At 35.5% G+C, this 21860-nt stretch overlaps 1 protein-coding gene across 1 annotated transcript in view; it reads left to right on the top strand.

The window, feature by feature from the left end:
• Nucleotides 1-21860, top strand: part of CWC27 (CWC27 spliceosome associated cyclophilin) — a 95258-nt gene that overhangs the window by 14291 nt on the left and 59107 nt on the right. Inside the window, exon 10 of the mRNA XM_059492232.1 lies at nt 326-501. Within this exon, the coding sequence (XP_059348215.1) occupies nt 326-501 (176 nt within the window). The remainder of the gene's footprint in view (nt 1-325; nt 502-21860) is intronic.

Here is a 21860-nt window from a genome sequence, read left to right as displayed (position 1 = left end):
TTGTGTCAATCAAATTTTTGATTCATGAACAGTGGTATGGGTAATATCACACTGCTGTGATGTCATCTACAGAGCTGTAAAAGTTAATAGTCTAGAATAGACTGGTTTAAGTTTTTAACCCTTACAGATAAGAAGTAATTTGTGTATGGAAAAGAAACTGTCATGTTTGTAATTTTTTTCATTACCTCTGTAGCAAATAAGGATATATTGTTTGAAGTTTGCTTTTTTCTTGGAAGAGATTATATTTGTAAGAAAAAGATTTCCATATTTGTCATTCTGTACTGAAAAGTATCTGAAGTAGTTTTATCATTTTAAATCAATAAAGGATGAAGAGGAACATGATGAAGATGCTGATAGTGTTGAAGATGAAGCTGCTAGTAATGAGAGATTTCAAATAAAGGAACGCATTGCCAAGAAACTCAAAATTGATACAAGTGAAAATACTAAACAGCAACTTCAAGAGGAAGTAACCAAGACAGAAAGGAAAACAACTAGTCGCAGGTAAGGATTGTGTTGTTTGGTAGATGTTTTTCTTTATACTGCTTACAGTTTTAGGATTTTCATAATTTATTGATTCCTTGTATGGGAGTTTTATTTTTCCCTGTGAGTTAGAAATAAAGCGTCTTTATGTGTATTTGTCAGTCTTTACTTTGTCTTTCTTCTCAGTTGTAAGATTGAATTTAGCAGTTCTTTACGTGTGTTAACACATAGTAGTAACACATAGTAGCTGCCCACCACTGAGACTCACAGAAAGGAGGGTCATCCAGTGAAGTCTGGTATATCACAGTACTCACCCTGCAGTGTACCAACTTTCCAACGCTGCAGCAGTCACATCCGTTTTTCTCTGCAGACATAACAGCATGGATTCCTGTCATGTAATTTGGTTATGCCAGTGTTTGTGAACATCCCTTCCAACTCATATGATCCTTCTTCTCACCACTTTTCATACTGATCATGATGTCACAAGGCCTGAAATACTTCTTTTGTCAACTGGGGCCACCTGTCCTGGTTTTGTCTTCTCACACCTCCCAGGCATTCCAGTTCTCCTGCTTTCAGTACAAAAAGCAAAAAAGTCTTTGGCTCTTTGTAAAACAGCTCTGTGTTAACACAAGTCCAAAGCATATCCTCATGCTGGCTACTGCAGAAAAAATTGACTCTACCTCAGCTGAAACCAGCGTGAAACTCTGATTCTGAAGCACTAGATTTCTATTTTTCAGTTTTCCTTTCTCTCAGTAAGAGCAGTACATATTAGTACATACAGCAGTACATATAGCATAAATTGCAGTACATAAAATAGAGTATCATGATTTTATGGGTATGTTAGATATAACTAGGTATTTTTTTCAAGAACATGTACAAAACATCTTGTAAAACAGACTTCCTGACTTTTCTTTCTGTTGTCTTTGAAGTTGTGATGTGTGTTGCTTTGGGAATTGGTGGCTACAGTATCACTGCTGCAGACAGATGGTCCCCAGGAAGTAGAGATCAGTGAGGATGATGAATAACTTCAATCCCAAAATCTGGTTACTAGTCTTGTGGTTGAGATTGATGCAATCTTCTGAGACTCAGTGAATTGTTCTTGGTTGGGGAGAATAAACAATTACCGTTCAGCATTAGATAGCCATATTCAGTAGGACAGGCTTAGAAATTTGAAGGTCTCTAAGAAAAGCTGTCTCTGAAAAAGAACCTTGAACTATATGGCAGCCAAATAACTTCTTTACAGCAGCAAAGGGCTTTGGAAGCTGTACGTGTTTACTGCTACCTATTCGTTCAACTACCTGTGCACCCATCTGTTCAATTGTCCCTGGGGTTTTATTAGAATGGCTGCTGGGAACAAAATTGACTAAGGTGTAATAGCAAGTCTTTAGCATGAAGAGAATAAGAGGCATGAGGATACCCATAGGAATGAGGTACAAAAAGCCCAAGCTAGCATCATGTTATAGCTAATTTTAAGAGACATTTGTGTAGTCAGTCTGTAAGCTGCTGGCTCTACATGTGGTAGATCAATGTGCTCTTTTTGTGGTTACTCTGTTCTTTCAGGGAAGCAGTAGTAATAGTTTTAAAGCCAAATGGGTTATCTTAACTCAGAAGAGGGTTTTATTGGTTGTATTTTTAGCAGTTGGGAGCCATAGCCTTAGGAAATACTGCTTAGTATCACAAGTAACATAAATTTCTAGACTTACTGTTTTCCACATAATTGTCTGCAGTCCTCTGGCCTGAAAATCAAAGGCACGATATTGTTTGTTACAAATAATGTGGTTTTACATTTGAGGTCTGTTTAGAAAAAGTAAGATAAACAATATCAAGTTTCATTGTCTGAAATAGTGACTATTTTCTCACTGTACTGGCAACGTTCAATAATATACACATGGATGTTCACCACCTACTGTACTCAAAGCCTGTGTTGATCAGAGGCAGAGATGTGCGAGGTGTAAATATCAAACAAAAAGTTAGACGGACTATCCACAGCTTGAGGGTAATGTCTACTGACATCATAGGGTGAAGAAACTTCTGATATCTATCAAAATTTCTTCTAATCAGATACTTAAATGTGCTGGTAGAATAATTGAACTTCTAACAACATTTGTTTCAGAGTACCGTTTTTAACATGCGTGATGCCTTCTGCAAAACTGTATTCATTTGTAGCAGTTTCTTTTAATCCAAATGCATTTGTGAGGTCTGTTTTAGAGAAGCAGTATGGAAACAATAGATACTTTCTCAAATTCATGGTGCTGAGATCCAATACCACTTCTAAATGCAGCCATACTTGAAGTGCTTGAATAGTAAAGTTAATTTTGGTCATTTCAGTATGCATTTTAACCTCTTGTGTATATTTTTAAAATAGCTTTTTTTTGGACAACTTTGTATTAGATAAGGAAACTTGAGAAAAAGAGCCTCCCAGTCATTCTGGCAAGTTGTTAGAGAAGTTCTGTTGGTCTGGGGTATTTTAGAAAGCATAAACCTAAACTTCACACTGTAAAACAGCTACTTACATATATAGGAATGTTTAGAGATAGAAGAAGTGTTTGCCATCATTGCATAAGTAATAAAATTTCTCAGCATTGCATTGGGTTTGTAAAATGGCAGTGGCTTGAGATGACCATCTGAAGACTTCAGAGTAAATAGCCCTCTTGTAGTCTGGTAATTAAAAATATTTCTTCTACATTTCTTTTCATCCTGTAGGTGGAGCTCGGATGCTACACATTTCTGCTTACTAGCTTTAAAAATTTTCAGTGCTTATTATTTGCAAGACATGCAATGTGGGGTGAAATACAGTGGACTGTACAGTTTTTCACTGTATAATCAAGTTCACTTGATTTTACACACACCTTTTCATGGGTGTGATATTAACACATGTGATCACACTTTTGATTTCACACACCTTTTCATGGGTGTGATACTAAATGGCAATATGAAAAAAGTGCTTATAATAGCTGAACAATTAAGGAAGAGAAGCTGACTTTTTGAGTAGTTAATGTAATTTGAATTTAATTTGGCATTTCCTCTTGTATATTTTCTCTTAATAATCCTATAATTTGCTGTTCAACTAAGTAATCACATTTATTTTGTTTTGCAAACTATTACCATCCCAAGGAGATGAATAGTAGTAAATACTACTACTACTACTACTATTAACTACTTTAATAATTATTAAAGTAGTTAATAGTAGCTCTATTGGCACTCCTTTGCATTCCTGTTATTTTCTTATATCCATTTGCCATGGGTAAAATAAATCCTATGTGAAGCTTTACATATTTTCTGTGCATATATAAGTAATTAGTTCCTTCATCCTTAAAGCAGAAATGTATAACAGTTTTTAAGATGTGCTTCCTAAGGCTTAGTTTTTTATTGAAAGACAACATAAAATAACTTGGAGAAAAGCTTACACCCCCACAGTCCTGTCACCTAGACACAATCATAATAAAAATAGTTAATAATGCCAGGCAGGGTTTCAAGTTCATGCTAAATCCAGTTTAGACCGTACAGTAAAAATTGAATATTGTCAAGACACCTCAGCATTTTCTTGGCATCAACATGAATAAACATTGCCACACTGAGCATGCGAGTTTGCTTTTCTAAGGTGCTCATATAGTACTGTGGTGTGGAAAAGCCAAAGGTAATCTTACATGATCACATGGAAATCTTTTCTAAAAAATCTTGAAATCATCAATTTTTTTCTCTTTATAAATCTGCAGTTGTTATAAATTATGAGTTATGTACTTTATAAATTAATAATTTATGCTGAAATATGTTGTTTTAAATGTATTTATTGTGTGATTGTTACCTTGAGCTTATAATGCAAGCATTGCACAGTGAAAAGTAGTAAAAATGTGTATTTATATGTTTCTACTTATTTAAACTTAATCTAGTGTCTCATCTTGTGATCAGCAACTACTTTCTGTCAATGTTGGCTGTTAATAAATATAATAATGTGATGTAAATACCATATATTTAGAGCTACGTATTTACTTTGGAATGTTAAGTTTTATCTGTTTCTATATTAACAGATATATTTCTTCACAAAACTACTATTTTAAATTTAATAACTGTACTTCTAATCCTACCAGCATTTTCTTAAACTAAGGGTAACTTACTATCAGACTTTGTCCAACAATAGATTTTGTCTCCTGGTTTTCCAGTTTAGCACCAGAAAACAGACATTATATGTTAGTCAAATTGGCTTTTGAGGTTCTGAATAGAAACTCTTTTTGCAACTGGCTTCAAACTTCACTGTACCTAGAGAACTGCTGCTGTTTTCATACAGCAAATTCAGGTATTCTTTTAAGTGTTTTAAGCCAAATGAGACAATTAGATAAACTGTGTATCTCATGCCATAATTTACTGCCAGTTACCCTTGTATTGAACTCACTGTTTGGCTACAGCTGAACTGGAAAGGCATTCAAACATAATTTTTTTTAGATATCAAGAGAGCATAGTTTGCTCCATATTTAATCAGTGAGTGTATTCTCTTCCAGTATTTAGATACATGATTCCTAATGGTACCTCTTCCAGTTTTACATTTTAACTTGTCTGGGTTCAGCTTGTAGCCACTGAATTACTTTTTGCTGTGCCTTTTTCTGAAGTTCACTTCAGCAGGCTGTATTTTCTCTTACTTCTACCACTTAAATTCCAATTGAGTCCTTTCAATAAGCTGTAGACATTGAGTTTTTTCTGGCCTTCACAGTAAGAAATTTTTTTCTAGTCTTCAAATTACTTTATGGTTTGGGCTCTTTTCCATCTCCAATTTTCCAACATTCTTTAAATCTCTTTCATCATTAATCTCTTACTAGCTTTAATAATGCTGTATGCAGAGAGCAGCAACGTTTTTTTTTTTTACTTCCCCTTCCCTGTTCATTCACAGGTTGACCACATCAGCCCTTCTTACAAGTATTCAACTGATATCACTTAGGTTGCTTGGGCTTTTCAGTTTCTTTTCAGTCATTACTCTCTGAGAATTAGTTTGTCATTTTCTCTGTTTTTTAGTTCCTAGATTTTGGCAATTAGATATTCAGGTTTTGTTTTATTCAGCAAGCCCAGGTTGCCTAGCAGTTCTAATATGACAGTTTGCTACTGTGATAGTTAGTGCAATCCACTACTAATGGATTTAGTAGAGTTCCCTGGAGTGAATAGGTATATATCTACTCAGTGGGTTATGTGCCTCTGGCAACTACTTTAAGCAATAACTTTGTAATCTAATTCTTGAAGATGGTCTTTTAGCCTGTTTTGTGTTGCTATTTTTTTAAGACTTCCTTACATGTACGTACTGGGAAGCACATTTTCAGCTTTTTTGGATTGACTCTAAAATTAGCCAAGTTAGTAGCCAGTCAGGAACTTATGCTTAGTTCTATTAAGAAACTCCCTGATAACATTGTGTCAAAATTTATATGCTACTCTGAAACCTAAATTTCCCCTCTCAATTTTTTCACAAAATGAAACTCATTGTACTCTGAATTTTAACAATGCCAAGTGCAAGGTGCTGCACCTTGGTCAGAGCAATCTTAAGCGCAAACACAGGGTGAGCATAAAATGGATTGAGGGCCACCCTGAGGAGAAAACCGGGGGATGCTGGTTGGCAAGAAACTTTACATGAGCTGGAGACATGCATTTGCTGCCCAGGAAGCCAACTGGGCTGCTTCAAAAATATGGCCAGCCAAGCAAGGGAGGTAAGACCTGTATGGAAGAAGGTAATAAACTTTTTAGCAGGGTCTTTTGCAATAAGAATAAGAGGCAATGGTTTTGGTTTTTGGGGTTTTTTTTGTTTTTTTTTTCAAAAAAGAAAGGGTTGATTTACATTAGATTTAACAAAGATGTTTTTTACAATGAGGGTGGTGAAATGCTGAACTGGTTGTCCAGAGAGGTGATGGATGCTCCTCCACCATGCAGTTTGTTCAAGGTCTGGCAGAACAGAGCTCTGAGCAACCTGATCTAGTTGTAGATGACCCTGCCCATTGTAGAGGCTTGGAGACAATAACTGTTAACCATCCCTTCCAACCCGAACCATTCTAAGATTCTTCCTCTTGAATCTCCTTCCAACCCAAACCATTCCATGGTTCTGTATCTCTTGTTAAGGCTAGTGCTTGTGTTTCATGGGGAAATTGTGAATACTTTTATTTTATTAAAAATGATTAATTCTGTATTTCAAAAAAGGCTTGTTCACTCTGTGTTTAATACGCTGCATTTGTTTGGATGTTCTTTTAAAACTAGGGGCCATTGTTAGTAATAAACTGGCAAAACATCTTGTGTTGCTCAATTTTAACTTAATTTGAAGCGGGCCATTTTGACACTAAGTGTCCAAAGCTTTAAACAATTTATATTCAAAAGGATAAATTACAGCTTTATACAAAAGTAGCTATTTAATCACATACTGAAATAACTTTAAATAATATTGAGTAAAATTTTACCAGTATTTCTGTAAGAGTGCAAAAGCTCCTATAATGATGAACTTCAAGAGAGCAAATAAGTAAGTCCTATTTCAATTCAGAGTATTGAAATGTTTCTCTTAAAATCGTAACTTTCAGTGGCCTTTATTGCACTAAACATATTTAGGACTGTTCTAAGTGTTCTACTTGTTGTTCTTCAGTGGTTAATATATTGCCATTTCTGTTCTATCACTCTTGGTTTGAATTGTTATTTGAAAAGCTTCTTGGAGAAGTACTAGGCATTGAAATGTGCTGATACATATAGAGAACAACATGGCAGTATTTTAGTCTTTATGTTCTGTGTCTTGATTGAACTGTTTCCAAGCAGAATTTTATAAGGTTAGTTACTTGCATTAGATACAGTATGTCAAGAATACTAGCTTTTCTTAGTTCTTCATATTAGGCAGTTTTTCTTGTTCATCTTATAAATTCTTGAGAAGGTATTAGTTCAAGCATGCAAACTTGGCTGTGAAGACCTGACAACGTTGTAGGAGATAATGCAAGTAGTACCTTACCCCTACATATTTTCAGTGTGTACCAGAACAGTGCTCTTTCACTAGAGAAGCACTTTATGGAAATCTGAGCAGGACTCAGCCTCAGTGAAGGGGTAGAATTTGGATTATTATTGAAAGTAATTCCATTATTTATAAATTGACTTTACAGCATAAGGACAGGGAAAGCACCTGCCAGTTGTCAAGATCAACACATTTTTCAGGCATTACGCTGTAGTTAAAGGTGCTCCAACATACAATCCTTGCCTCACATGCCAAACTCAGCTTGTACTCAGAGCACATGTGGGGCTCTACCTTTGAGGAGTTCTGGAGATTATGTCAGAAATAAAGTAGACAAAATGTCACATGCCTCCAGTGGTTTGCAGATGGGACTCTCCTGAATTCTAAATACATTTAACATTGTTTTACCAAAGAGTGTAACTTGTGTTAATGCTACCTTGTGTTTTATAGCCACAGCAATGATATGCAGATATGCATAAGCTGAAGTTAACTGAAAACTTTTTTTTTCTCCTGTGGTGCTAAGAAGAAGCACAGACACTAACTGGTAGAAATTCATTGGCTAGGTATCAAAAACAGTGGGAATGGAAAATAACCTGAAAAAGGAACTTATTTTTTTATGTATTCTTTTAAAACCCAGTTTTGAGTGTGTTAATACAATAGCAGTTCTAAGTTTCTGCCTTTCAGAAGGTATAAATACCTCCACATATTTATAATTTAGAAACTGAACTTTCTCTTTGCTTCTGTTCTGGAGATTTTTGGCATCTATGAAGATGTCTTTATACACCAGAGCCCCAGGAAAAGAATGTTAGACACTTTTATGGTGCTTCGCTTGATACTGACTATGGCAAATGTTAAACTAGAAAATCACACACACACACAAATTCACTACACATGTAAAGAGAAAAAAGGAAGAGACTTAGTTTTATATATTCCAAGTGTCTGAAAGAAGGGAAATGTTTTCAGAGTATTTTGGTTTGGTACTGATATCCTAATTTTGTAATTATATTGTATACAGTCACCCACAGGTCATGCATTCTTACAGTCATACTTACCTACATGTCAGATGTTTATTTTGATAGGATTCTACATTAATTCATGTGTATTTTGTATGCTTTGAGTGACGTGTCATAGTATATAAATTCAAAAAGGATTTGAAAAGAATTTGATTTGGACTGGAATTTGATAATAATTTTATGGTATGAGGATGAAGGAGAGAAAAGAATATTTTGGTGAAAACAACAGAAAACATTCTTACCCTTGGGACTGAGCAACTTTTTCTTTTTAAGACTGTCTCAAGAGATCTTCTTTTCCTGTCCACTTGGCCTGCTTTTCTTGCCAATTTTTGTACAACTAGAATATTCTACTTGCTTGTGGCGTTCTCTGTAGAATAGATTGCTTACACAATCTCAATATATCAAATTCTAAAAAGTCAGCTACAAAAACCAAGGCCAGAAGTAAGCTGTCATAGACAAGAGACTTCTAAGCAAGTTTTAGTGGTATAGAAGGTGGGCATGACCTTCTGTCCACAGTGTACTGTGTAAAAGATATCAGTCTTACAGTGGAATGGGAGAAGCCTCTTGCTGGGACTAGAGCCTTGAATGACATTTACTCTTGTTTTAATCTTTATATATTTTATCAAGTCATTTTGTTATTAGTTTTTCTCTCATCTTCTGCACTAATCTCATAGCATGAATGCTTTAAAAATATATTTAATTGATATTTTCTTTTGCTTTACATATTTCTTTTCCTCAGTGCATGAGGGATCACTCACTTCAGTCTATTTTTTTGCAAGGATAGCAATAATATTTGGTTTATCAAAGTGTAATGTTTCATATTTTTCTTTAATATATTCCTAAGTAATTTTTCAACTGATGGTAGTGTCTCTGTAATTGTTTAAGAAAATGTAAACAATTACCTACTTTTCCTTTAGTAAAAATGAGTTTTGAAGTTTTCTGCAAGTTTAAGAATCTAGTGTTTCTTTCAATCTGTATTTTTATATTTTATTCAAGAAATTCAGTATTTTGGACACATATTACTGACAGAAAAAAAACTCGATTGCTCCAGAATTGTTTTCAGCAATACATTTATATTCTGAATAAGCCTGTTTTCTTAGTGCTAAGGATTGCACAATTCACTTATTCTTTTCAAAATAATGTAAATTTTTCTCCCTTCTTTACGTTAATAATATTCATTGTAAAGACAGAATAATCCCAGACACACTCTTTGTAGAGTTAATGATTGGCAGTAACTTAAAAGCTGACTATACTATATTAAACACAAGCTCAGATTGTTTGGGCACAAAAACCAAAATCCCAGCACTGAGATTTTTCTTGGCTAAGCATCAAAGCCTGTTAATAGGTAGAGTGTTAGGCTAGGACAAAGACGGGATTGTTACTGTGGTATATTTCATCCTGCTGCTACTTGGCAAGAATCAGTGTATTTTTAGGTGAAGTTTGTGTGTGCATTTGTCTAGTCACCTGGAAAAAGGATGCGTATATGACCCGTGAAAATGCAGTTAGCATAACGGGAGGTGAGAACGTGTAATCCTTATTATACAGTGAATTGGTAGCACTATATAGTGGGCAAGATACCATTTCAAAGAGTTGGAGAGTTCTCAGTTGTTTAGCTGCACATGTGATTGTTTTATTCTTGTAACATAACAAGATGGATTTAGCAGTGGTATAGCCATGTACTTTTTAATTGCTAAATGTTCATGCTCCATTTCCTTTCTTTGTTTCAACAGAGCTGAGTAGCATGGGAAGAGACTTTTTGAGGGTTTTCTTTCTATGATATATTTTTTGTAAATATGAGTGGTATATCTTAAAGTGGCACTGAAGTGAAGGATGACTGGAGTATGCTCAAACAGTTTCTTTAAACATCGCATCTGCTGTTTAACTGTAGACATTCAATCTATATTAAAATTCAATATTTTTATTATTTGTACATGCCTTTCTATAGAGCCAAGCAGGTAATAAGTATTTTTAATATAGTGTAGAAGAAGTGATGTTGGTTACCAGATTCTGGTTACGGAATGTTTATAATGAGTAATGGTTTATAAATAAAAAGAAAGGAATTAAATTATTACCTAAAAAGTTGTGTTACATTTCTGATAATTAGTAGGTGATAGAGTATTCTAATTTGATAATAGTGAAACAAAATAAATTACAAAACTTTCTGATCTGAATCACAGAATGGGTAAGGTTGGAGGGGTTGAATAAAATCTGAATCAACACGAATAAAGGAAACCCAACTTGAATCCTTATAAGGGTGTATCTGCTTCTAATGAGAAGAAGCTGTTTATCTTATAAAAGTGGAAAACATCCAGGAAGCCTGAACCTTGAGAGGGTAAGGCAGAAAAGACTGCTATGATCATTTCATCCAGCGATTTACCTAATAGAGCACACAAGCCTCCTAAATTCTTTTATCTCATTCTTATCTTTTGGTGGAAAAAAAATCCTGTTTTAATGTAAAGAATGTACCCCACAAAAAATTTTTTTTGTAATTGCCCTTCTTATTAAGTAAGACAATTACCTTACTTAAAATGCTACTACTTTTCAGTCTTTTTTGCTCCTCTTGGACTCTTTTTCACTCATCTGCTAGCCTTCTATTAACATATCTTTATTTGCAAATTCTACAAAATTTCTCTTGGACTTTGGTGCATCAGGAAGATTGAGCATTAACCTTCTTTTGTGGCATTTTACAGTTTTCCCCAGCTTTCATTATGTGTCAGCTTCATCAAATATTATGCTGTGGTTTTTTTTCTTCACAGAAGACATTTGATAGTTATCTTTTCTTTGTGTCTGCAAGTAGTAGAAATAATTTTTTTATTAATCTGAGTTACAGTTCTGTTATTTTTGCTGAAGAACACTTTGTCACTCTGAGGCATATAATTATCAGAGTTATATTTTCTTATTGTAAAGAATAACACTACTGGTTCTCTAAATTTTTCCTCCCATTTTATTCACAACCAGTGTTCCTCGTGGCTCAAAGAAAAAAGCCTCTAAAAAACACTCAGAAGCAAACTGCATGACCATGTTGCTTCATTTTTTCCTCTGATGCTTATTTTTACTTGCTTTTCTTTCTGTTTAGGGATAATTCAAGAAAACAGAAAAATATGTCATTCTCAGATATCATATCGGCCTTTCTCTGATATATGAACAGAAAGAGCTATTGAATCATTTTTTTTCTTCTCTACATTTTAAGTCCTTTTCTTTTTTGGAGGGGGGTTTTAATCCCTAACATAAAACAACAAATAAAACGACAAACACAAAACAATAATGTAGGGGGGTTTCTTGTATGTGCTCAGAGATGAATGTCTGTATATCTTCAGCTGTGTCTGTTGTAAATAAATGGACAATGATTGCTAAACCATCAGTTTTCTATGTAAAAATATTTTTAACTTGTGAAATAAAATCTGAGGCTTTTTTTTTCCTATATGGCCCCATTTTTTGATTCAGGCCTTTCGCAGCAAACTATGAATACCCATCTTTACCACTTTATTCTGTACAGTTGTTTATTCTTTGTATTTTCCTGGACCTTAAGTATAAAATTCATGACACTGGTTAAATCAAAGTATAAAGCCAAATATCATGTGTTCGTGGCATCTTTTTAAGTAAAATTTTTATTGTAAAGTTATGTGGGGGGGTTTTGTTTTTAAGTATGTTAAAAGCTGTAAATATGTGTGTCTGTGAATGAACATCCAACAGAAAAATGATTTGGTGAATTCATGTAGCTTCTCCTTATTCTGCTGGAGATTACTGTTGTCTTAAATACCTATGTCAAAATACCTTTACTAATAGTTGTGCCAGGTATTACTAGTTTCTGTAGAGCATAGCATTTTGTAGAGTCTGCCTTTTCTACCAAGAAGGTCTAAGAGGTTTGGACTAACACTACAGAATGGCTGTTACTCTGAGGGGTTATTTGGATATTATAGCATCTGGCATGAGGAAATAACTCTGGTAATACAAGTAGCACTGCTAATGGCAGTGGGACTAGCAGTTCAAAATACACAATTTCATGGAGCTGGCTACAGCATGTGAATTTTCATTTTACAGTTTGCTCCTTTCACTGTGACATGTTTTCTAGGTCTCCCGGGTCTCAGAGCTCTGAGATTAGTGGCACTGCCCCTTCACTTTCCAGTGAATTAGGGAATGCTTTGAGGCATCAGACAGATAAGGATCATAAAAGTGAGCAGGAGAGAATAATGTAGAATGCTGTTATGCTCTTGTCCACTCATTTCTAGCTAAGGGATACTACAAAAGAAGGACATATTGCTGCACAAGCTAATGAGAAGTCAGTCTGACTTTTAGTGGATTTTCTGCATTACTAAAGAAATGGGTCTTAACTGTCTGCAGAAAGAACTCAGCTTTAAAAGTTGTATAAGCCAGGTTACTTCAGTGTAGAATGGAAGTCTGAAAATCATGCCCAGCCTATCAGATAACATATGGAGACATGCTGTGTGTTCTTGCACACATTCTTAGAGTGGGATTGACTCTTTTGGAGTACATGATGGTGTGTGGAGTCAGTGTGGTTTATTGAGTCCTGCAAAATCTAGGCTGCGCCCAGCTATATCTCTCTCCATAGTGTATTTAAACCTGCAGAATGTGGAATGTACTGAGATATACTCACTTGGGAGAAGTGGGGTGGAAAGGTAATTAACAAAACCAACCAACCAACAAAATGAACGCATTATTAAAAAAAAGGCAACCAAGCAAAAACCCACAATAAACACAACAATGTAATTCTTACCACCATTTCCATTAGTTCACATTTTGGCTCATTGTGCACCTGAAAATTTGTGATCCTCTCAGTAAAAAGGTTAATGCACATTGTTTGACAACTTCCCAAGCTAGGGAACAGCAAAGCATACCATAGTCACAGTTGGATAATTTCATAATAAAATCGCTTTTTAATGAGAAGTGTATCAGCAGTACAGGCCTTTTGAAGTTCTTAAGTTTGGCTGATAAGCATCCATACTGAGCTCATTGATGGAAAAGCATTATTTGCTGAACGAGCCTCATGCTTAAGACTGGAAGTCATTGTTACGTCATTTCTTGGTTAATTGGTTGCACCTGTGATTTGTTAACAGCTCTAATCCAGTGGTCTCTGAACCACGTGTGGAAAGGTCAGCAGGAGAGAGTCTGGTGCACTGTGAAGCATTGTTAGAGGTAATCTTAGTTTGGCAACTTGTCATGCCTGTTAAGTTCAGATTGTCACTTTTCAGCTATGATGTGAGCTTCTCAAAATGAGAATGGTGCAGAGAACTGGAAAATGAAGTCTGTTGTTCTTTTCCTGCAAGGCAATGCTTAGTTAAGAACACAGGGATTTTTTAAGAATGTATTAATTTGTAGGTTTCTCTTTTGTAATGAAAAATTATTTACAACTTTGTTCTTATTTGAATAAGTTCACCTAACCGAAACATCTCTTGTAACATTCTTTATTAAATAGAAAGAATCTTGCTAAAAGTTATGATACCAGCGAATCATAAAATTGTAGGGTAGGTTGGAAAGGACGTAAAAAGATCACCTAATCTGACACTCCTGCAGTTAACAGGGATATCTTCCACCATATTATTTTACTCAGAGCCCTGACCAGCTTGACCTTGAATGAACCCCAGGGATGGGATTGTCCACTTTTCTGGGCAATCTGTTTCAGTGTTTCACTGCACCTATTGTAAAAAATGTCTTCCTTACATCTAGTCTGAAGCTGCACTGTTTTAGCTTAAATCTGTTATCTCTATCCCAACAGGTCCTGCTGTAAAAAGACTATCTCCATCTTTTTCATAGAACCCTTTAGATACTGAAGGTTACCCCAGAGCCTTCTCTTCTCTAGGCTGAATAACCTCAACTCTTCAAGCATTTTTTCACTGGATAGATGTTCCAATCCTCTGATCATTTTCATGGGTCTCTTCTGGATCTGCTCCAGCAGGTCCCTGTCCTTGCTGTGCTGTGCCCCCAGAGCTGACGCAGCCCTGCAGGTGGGGTCTCAGCAAAGCAGAGCAGAGGGGCAGAATCCCCTCCCTGCCCTGCTGCCCACCCTGCTCTGGATGCAGCCCAGGACATGGCTAATTGTTTGGGATGCAATTGCACGTTGCTGGGTCAGACCCATCATTTTATCCAGGACATTTCCAAGTTGTTCTTACTGGGGCTGTTCTTATGACACCTTGCAGCACAGGAATCATGTAGGGGTTTTTTTAGAGAAGATATAAGTTGGTGGGATTTTCATGATTGAATTAACATTTGAATATTGATTGTGAGATCACAACATCTAGTTTGGGATTGTGAGTTGTATATGGGTTGGAGAGTATTTCTGAATGCATGTGGATTATATACTAACCTAGTACAGAGTTTATATTTCATTATTTCCCAAATAATTCCTCAAGAAATAGTGTATGACTTTATGTATAGCATGTTATTGTCACAGAAATGGCATTATGGTAGTACGCTCATTTTAAGTACATGTGTACTGTAATTCACTGTAGATTAAGTATTTATGCCACTTCTGCTGTGGTAGGAGATACGGTCCAAGCTAATTTTATGAATATATTTTCCCCCTATAAGACCGCATTCTCAAACAAGTAGGTTGTGTGACTGTTTCAGTGACTAGAACACAAAATGGAAAAAACTCTTATTGTGAATTGAGGTCAGCACTTGCCTAGTCACCACCAGAAAAAGAGGAGGGACTTACTATGTTCAGCTTATTCTGAACTGCAATTTTGTATTTTTATTTTTTAATTTTTTTATTTTAATACTTATTATCTGTGAAACACTCAAACTGAGTCAGCTTCTTCAAGACTAACTTGAGATATTAATTACAATATTCTTTGGAGTATTCTGTCAAAATGTGCTATTTTTATAATGAACATGTTATGGAGGCTTCAGATTGTTTCATAGATAATTTATGCACTCATTTTTTTCTTACAATTCAGTATAGAGCAATTTAGTGCTCATACACAGTAGCCTAAGACAAAAAGTTACCAAATTATTTCTTAGGTAAGTTCATGCTGTTAGCTATTTTTATTACAAAATAAAGTATCTGAAACTAGCCATTTTGTTAAAATATCCATAGAAAAATAGATCACTTCAACCATCTAAAATGTGAAATTGTTTATCAGCATTATATGTTTCATCAAATAAGTGGTTTTTTCTCATCTAAAAAATAAGTGCTTAAATGAAAAATAAAACCGTTAGTCTACTTAAAATAGCTGTATTTCTTATGTCATGATATCCCTTCTATTTCATAGTGAAGACAGTATCTTCACAATAATTATTTTTAGAGGAAAGAGTAATTGAATTAAATTTGACAATAATTTTTAATTTGTTGAAAAGCATAAAAATTGACTTAAAAAATGATTGTTATTTTTAAAAACGAGTGCATGATTCAGTGAAATCAATCCTTTTAATTGAAGCTGTCGGATTTTTTAATAACAACTCTGCCCAGAAAAAAGAGCTGTTAGCTGGTGGAATGTTAACAGATTTTAGGACATTATTAAAGCACTGTCATATATCCTTCCTATGTAACTGAATGTAAGCCTCTTTGAAAAAAATACTTATGCCTACAAAGAAAACAGTATTTATATTACTTTTTGTATTAATCAAAATTCAGTTAAAAGAGTTATTATCTGTTATAAACTGATTTTTGTTTGGCAAATCTTTAACAAAATTATCTGAATAATATGACCGTCCTTAATCAGAGACAATTTTTTAATCTCATAATCTATATTCCTCTCCAGGTGAGTTACAGGGGCTGTCCCTCAAATCCTGTCTGTAATTTGTATGGTTAGAAGTTTCTCCTGTGAAACTTCCAGTGGACAGACAAAAATAAATAGCTTAACTTGTTCAAAGGCATAAAAATACTTCTATTTTGCATCTGCAGAATTTTATCTGCAGTCTGTCCATGGCAGATATATTATTATAAGGTTATTGCAGGGCTTTAGAGTTGTAGTTGTAGCCATTTTCTGATGGTAAATTCAAGGATTAAGCAGATCCTTTCAAAACTGTGTAATCAGTAAGGTGGTAGAATATTGGTGAGGGAAAAATGCATTCATGGGTGTCTGTTTTAATTCAAGCATTTCCTCCACAAATTTACTGCCCAGTAACCTTTAGGCTCATTGTTGTTTTTTTTTCGTTGACTGATGAAATGATAGTTGGAGGCTGTTGGCGGAAAAAGGATGGTTTTGAATGGTGGCTATTGTTCTGTTAACACAGACCCTCTGGCTAGAGGATCAGCAAGAATGCCTGCTAAGATTAAGTGACAATGTTGTCTCCTGATCATGGAAATAACTTGGTGATAAACTATGACAGTAAAAAAGCCCTAAGGACTTGGGGTGGGAAAAGCTGTATTAATAAATTTCATGTATTGCTCAGCAGAATTCTTACTTAGCTAGCCACTTTATCCACTAGTATATGTTGGGAAGTAGGAATAAACCTTACTTGTTTGTACTGTTTTGATAATTCTTGAAACAATTACAATTCATGAGGTTCTATTTCTCTCTAGTTTCATGTTACTTTTTTGATAGTAGAAGATCCAAGGCATTATCTGGTCCTTAGAAGGAGTTATATAATGTCTATTACATTTATTTAAATGTATTTCCAGTGCTCTTACTGAAATTTGTATCCTAAGGGGCTAAATCATATGTTCGTACTTCACACCTGCATATCTTTGAGTGTTTCTTACGTTCAGGCTAACTGTAGATAAGCAGTTTGCCATAATTGTTTGATCAGGCTCTGCTAGCCTACTCCCAAAGATACTCAATTTTATTTAAATGCATTTGTGATTCATATAATGCTATAGAAATGCATGCTCCAAAATTCCTTAGATTTAAAATATTCTGTCATTCTTGAAATATTTTAATGTGTACAGAAGTTTGGAATTCTCAAAGAGAATTCTAAATTCATCTTTACAGTATTTCATGTTTACAGCAATGTGTACTTTAGGAAATTTTATAACAAATGTTGAAACTGTTCATTTAGAATTACAGAATTACTGAGGTTGGTAAAACCATTAAGATTAGTACGTCCAAACATAAGCCTGACACTCCCAAGTCCTCAACTAAACCATGTCCCTAAGTACCAGTTCTACATACCTGTCTTGTCCATAAATACGGTGATGCGCAACAGCACAGTGTAAATAGTGAAATTCTTAGGAAGTAATATTTTAATGCAATTTTTAAAGAGATATCTCTATGATTCATATGAATTTGAAGAAGATATTATGAGAGATGTCATTTTATTTCTTCCTTTTTCTTGTCTCCAGTGATGATTTTTATCAAGTGTATGAGGGTATCCTTTACTATCAGATCCAGATAATGCAAGTTGTTATCTGTGTAAGTGGAATGAAATTATCTGTTTTAGAGCAGTTGCAGATGAATGTGTTTTAGAGCTTCCATGGTTCCAAATATTCTGGATAACTTACAGTATTACCAGAATATCACACCTCAGTCTTAAAGTAGGATTGCATGCATTTATTTTATTAAATATTAAGAATTGTTCAGACTTGTACCTGAAGGTTCAAGTAACTTTTTGTGGTTACTCTTACTCTAGTAAATTATTTTTTTAAGTTCCTTGAAACTTATTTGAGCCTTATCAATTTTTTTTTACTATTTCATTTTCTGAAAATTTGGTGCATCCTCTTGGGGAACATATTTATTATAGTAGTGGTCAATTGCAGGCTAAGTCTCTGTTCCATGCATAATCTTTTAATTCTCTTTAGCTGTGCAGAAGGAAGCTTTTGATGCACTCTTGCTTTGATTTTTAAGACTAATCTGAAATAGTATTTGAAATACTGTTCTCTCATTTATGTTACCAAAATGTCATCACCCATTCCTTCTTTGCCCAAAGAGGGGCTATCCTATGGGCCAAAGCTGAACACAGCACTGGAGGTGTGGCCTCAGCAGGGCCCAGCACAGGGGGACAATCCCTGCCCTGGCCCTGCTGGCCACAGCATTGCTGATCCAGGCCAGGATGCCATTGGCCTTCTTGGCCCCCTGGGCACAGCCTGGCTCATGTTCAGCTGCTGTCACCAGCACCCCCATCTCCTTTCCAGCCACTCTGCCCCAGCCTGTGGAGCTGCCTGGGGCTGTTGTGACCCAAGGGCAGGACCCAGCACTGGGCCTTGTTGAACCTCACACCATTGGCCTCAGCCATGATCCAGCCTGCCCAGATCCCTCTGCAGAGCCTCCCTGCCCTCCAGCAGATCAGCACTCCCACCCAGCTTGGTGTGCTCAGTGAACTTTCTGAGGGTGCACTGGATAGAATCATAGAGTTGTTTTGGTTGGGAAAGACTTTTAAGATCCTTGGATCAAGCTGTAAAGTTAACACTGCTACATCCACCACTAAGCCATGTTCCTAAGTGTGGGACGCGCATCTACCCCCAGTGTAAAGGAGCATAAGTCCTATAAGTAGCAGCTTAGCAAACTGGGGTGTTTTAGCCTGGTTGGAAAGGAGGCTTAGGGGGAACTTTATTGCTCTCTACAACCACCTGAAAGGAGGTTGTAGTGAGGTGGGTAGCAGTCTTTTATCCCACATAACCAGAACAGAACAAGAGCAGATGGCCTCAGGTTGCACTAGGAGTGGTGTAGACTAGTTATTAGAAAAAATTCCTTCTCCAGTACAGTTGTCAAGCACTGGATCAAGCTGCCCCAGGTAGAGTCATTGTCCCTGAAGAGATTTTTAAGATATATGTGATGTGGGGCTTGGATACATGGTTTAGTGCTGAGCTTGGCATTTGCTGGGTTAACAGTTGAACTCGATGATCTTAAAGGTCTACTGTAACCTACAAAATTCTAGAATTTTATTATCTGCTCAGAGAATCTCTCAAAAACTGCAGTTATTGGTGTTCTAACCTGTTTTCCACAAATCTGTAGGTTCTTATATAGACAGATGACAAGGCATAGAGTTAAGAAAACCTTTGCATATCAGCTGAGATTCTTCATATAATCTGCAAAGGGCTGGGTCTGTCATTTTAAGCTTTGCTAAATAACGAATGCTGTCCACGAATCAATATCTTTTTTGTCATAGAAAGGCTCCATTCCTCTCTAGGACAAAAGATCTGGTGTCATACCATTCTGTACTAGACAAGAGATTTGGTCCTATTGTTTCCAAGTCCTTTTCTCCCTTTTCTAAATACGCTCCTTTCTGCTTTCTCTTCATGCTTAATTTCAGTCATGGTGATATTAGTTTACTGTTTGAAGCCTTATATTGGCCAGGAAAAGAAAAAACTTGTATTTAAAATGGGTACTTAAATGGAATTTTGAAGGACTGTTGTTCCAAGTATATGTTAGGGAACTCTCCTAAGTAGAAGTTTTAGCTTCTGGTGTTCATATTGCCCAGTGCAACAATTTATTTCATATCTTAAGTCTTTTTCTATAGTCTGTTCTTTTTCCTATAGATTAGCCCAGAAATATATATTTTGTGGTAGCATTGATGTAAAGAGCGAAAAAGATCTTATTATTGCATTCTTAGGAATCTGCAGTTAAAGGAAATGGGTGTTCTGTTGTTCAAGAAGGGCTTGGACAACACTCTTTGGCACATACTGTAATCTTTGGGGTTGTCCCATGCAAGGCCAGGAGTTGGGACTTTGATAATCCTTGTGGATTCCTTCCAGCTCAGGATACTCTATGATTCTCTGATACAGTTGACAGGAATCTATATTTAATGAATTGGAAAATAGAGGATTTTTTTTTAAAGAAACCTTTTTCACTATTAAAATGAAGATCTAAAAGATGGCCAATGACAGAGACTTCCTAGTACCACAGAGTCATTAACATTAAGTAATAATCACATGGTTATTTTTTTCTGTCAGTATTGTGGCTGTATGCTAAACAGTATGTTCTCTCAATGTGGGTAGACAGAAGCAGAACAGATAACAAACCCAGCAAATGCCATAAACTAGCTTAGTGATTATGAGTATTTAAAGCATGACCTAAAAACCTGGAAAATAGAGAGGTCACCAAATTTCTTAGCAAAAATTAAAACTTATTTGGTAGTTCCAAATAATAATCATCAGGTCTGTAGGATTCATTTACCGATCTCTTTTCAATCATTCTCTTACCCCTATAACCCTGCTTTTGCATTTTACTGCTTACCATGAACTCATCAGAGTAGCACTGACTTAATTCACTTGCCTGTAAGAAAGTTAACTTAGTAAAAGCCATTAGAAGTATGGCTGCCTAAACTAGGTCCCATGGTAGATGAAGAAAAAGCAGTTTAGGAGGGGACAGTAGTGCAATACCTTTTGTTTTCAGTGTCTACTGACTATTAAAACAACTGGGCTGGTAATGAGAACTTTATCTATACATGCTGCTAAATCTCAAATACTTTCTGTAGAATATCAGTGTTATTTTCCAGCTGTCCAAATGTATTATTACACATTCAGTATTTTCCTATATTTTGATCTTTTCCTTTCCATTAAATTATTTCCATTAAATTATTTGTTAGTTACTGGTAGAGTTGTTAATTAATTGTGAATGATAAATGTGGACTGTTGGTATGGTAGAAAATATTCTTTGCAAAAATATGAAATCATATGATTTATGTAGAATTGGTACTATTGCAGCACTCACCCTGGAAAAGAAAATCCAAGTGCATAGGAACCCCAAACTTAAGATCATATGTACAGTTTTCGCTCCCTTTATGTCAGCCAGTCCTGTAGTAGTAAGATACAATAGTGTTTCCTGAGAAAGGCAAGACACCTCAGTGCCTCAATGGAAGGAAAGTATATGTGTGAATAATATATCTCCATTATTTTAAAAATTATGTCCTTATTGCCTTTAGAATTTGAGGTGCATACTTGTAAGAATCTGGCTTCTTATATTCTTTTCCAACATGTTGTCAATAACAGTTTTCTATCCCAGTATGAATGAAAGAGTGCATCAGTCACACTTGTACAGTCAATGCTTTACCACTTCTTCCATTAGTACCATTCTCTCAATAATGAAGAGAACAGCCTAGTGCCGAACAGTGCATTTCTTCCTACTATTTCCTTGGTAACTTACATGATGAATTCAGATACATAATCAGACTTTTTCTCTTCTTCAAATGTCTTTTCAAGGGCTTAGATGGTATTATTTCTGCTTACATTGTTATGTTGAGGTAGAATCAGCATAAATTGAAAAAGGGCAACTTTTCTTAAGTTGATTTGCCTCTCTTCCTGAAAGTTTTTGAAGGAAAGCTAGGAGAAATTACTGATTACTTCAAAGTTGTGTTTTCTTTTCTGTGGCATATGTACTGCTGTAGCAATTTGCCACTGTGAGATCTTGTTATTCTGTTTTTCAAATCTGCATGGTTTATTTCTCTCCTAGTTTTTTCTCTTTCTTATTTATTTTTTCTGCCTGATCTACTTTGATATCATGTTGAGCATTGTCCCAAATTAGGTTGGATTTATTTTCTTTCTGAATTTAGGTTGGATTTTTTTTCTTTCTTGTGTCCTC

Source organism: Ammospiza nelsoni, chromosome Z (genome assembly GCF_027579445.1).
Source record: "Ammospiza nelsoni isolate bAmmNel1 chromosome Z, bAmmNel1.pri, whole genome shotgun sequence".
Classification (NCBI taxonomy): Eukaryota; Metazoa; Chordata; class Aves; order Passeriformes; family Passerellidae; genus Ammospiza; species Ammospiza nelsoni.
The sequence above is the reverse complement of the archived record's forward strand: the minus strand, read 5'-3'. Positions and strand labels throughout refer to the sequence as shown.